The sequence below is a fragment of the Entamoeba histolytica genome, genomic scaffold (genome assembly GCF_000208925.1).
Source record: "Entamoeba histolytica HM-1:IMSS scf_1104750518005 genomic scaffold, whole genome shotgun sequence".
Lineage (NCBI taxonomy): Eukaryota > Evosea > Mastigamoebida > Endamoebidae > Entamoeba > Entamoeba histolytica.
In genome coordinates this window covers 637-1,883 of record NW_001915804.1, presented here as the reverse complement: position 1 = coordinate 1,883, position 1,247 = coordinate 637, and the positions used below count along the sequence as shown (strand labels likewise).

Genomic DNA, 1,247 nt, shown 5'->3' with positions numbered 1-1,247 from the left:
AGTATTATTTGAGCTTTATTCTCAACATGATTATAGTTATAGTCATAATCTAAATTTAATCCTGGTAATTCTTTTGAAGGGTCAATATAAAAATAATTTTTCTGAGTATTTGCAAAACAAATATCTAAATCATTAGTGAAGCTATTAACAAGATTTAAACAATATGAATCAGAGTATTCACCACCATAAATTGTATTATTTACTATAGTGATATTTAACCATCTTCCATTGTCAGGAAAACATAATTTCTTTTTAGAAAAAATAGTTTGTAAGTTTTTACATCCTTGGTCATGATATGTATAAATGAGAAGATATGAATTCCTAATTTCATCAATAGTAGAATAATTAATTTGAAGTGTACGGTTTTCAATAGGAGCAAATGCATTTTTACAATTTTCCATAGTACTGTAATAAGTAAAATTCATATGTGTATTGTTGTTATAAAAGAAATAAGCAGCATAATCAGTAAAACCAATACAACTATTAAGAGGATAATATTCAGTTTGATATTCATTACTAACATATTTAAAGTACTTGTATGATTTCTCCTCATTTCTAGAATTAAGTACATTGTCTTGTGCATCAATAATATCATAGAGATATCTTCCTTCAACATTAATAACTGTTAAAATAATAAAAAAAAACATTGAACAAATCTTAGTGGTAATCTATCTTATTTAGTTTAAGGGTATTATTAGATGGGTACGAAAATTAGCAAAGAAAAAATGCATCTAAATAATTTACAAAAATGAAAAAGATGCAAAAAAATTTGCATCCATAGAATATTCCACTTTATTATATTTTGCTCCTAGAATAAAAATAAATAAAAAATATGATAAATACAGAATATATAAATATTTATGTTTATATTTTATTATCATTTGTATTCATTTTGTATGAAATATTAATGAAATAGATGATTTGATGAATCATATTTAATTATTTTTATTCTTTTTATTCTTTTATTTATATGTTATTTATCTATCGTATTTTTATATTTATTTCTCTGTTTATATTATTTATCTATCATCTTCTTATTATCTATATATTATTATATTATTATATTCTTCTTATTTTATTATTTTTATGTTTATATTCTTTAGATTTTCTTATTGTTATTCTTTTATATTTAAATGTATTTTATTATTTGTTTATTCATCTTTATCATTTTTATATTCTTATCATTTTTATATTATTATCATTTATTCTCTTTTGATTTATATTAATATTAAATTTATCTTTTATAC

The 1,247-nt window shown here is 20.0% G+C and overlaps 1 protein-coding gene across 1 annotated transcript; it reads right to left on the bottom strand.

The window, feature by feature from the left end:
* EHI_113790 (uncharacterized protein) lies at window positions 1–647 on the bottom strand (the record flags this gene model as incomplete). The annotated part of the gene is made up of 1 exon (XM_001914499.1): window positions 1–647. A coding segment is annotated over one exon (647 nt), but the record flags the coding sequence as incomplete, so codon positions are not given.
* Window positions 648–1,247: the final 600 nt, after the last annotated feature.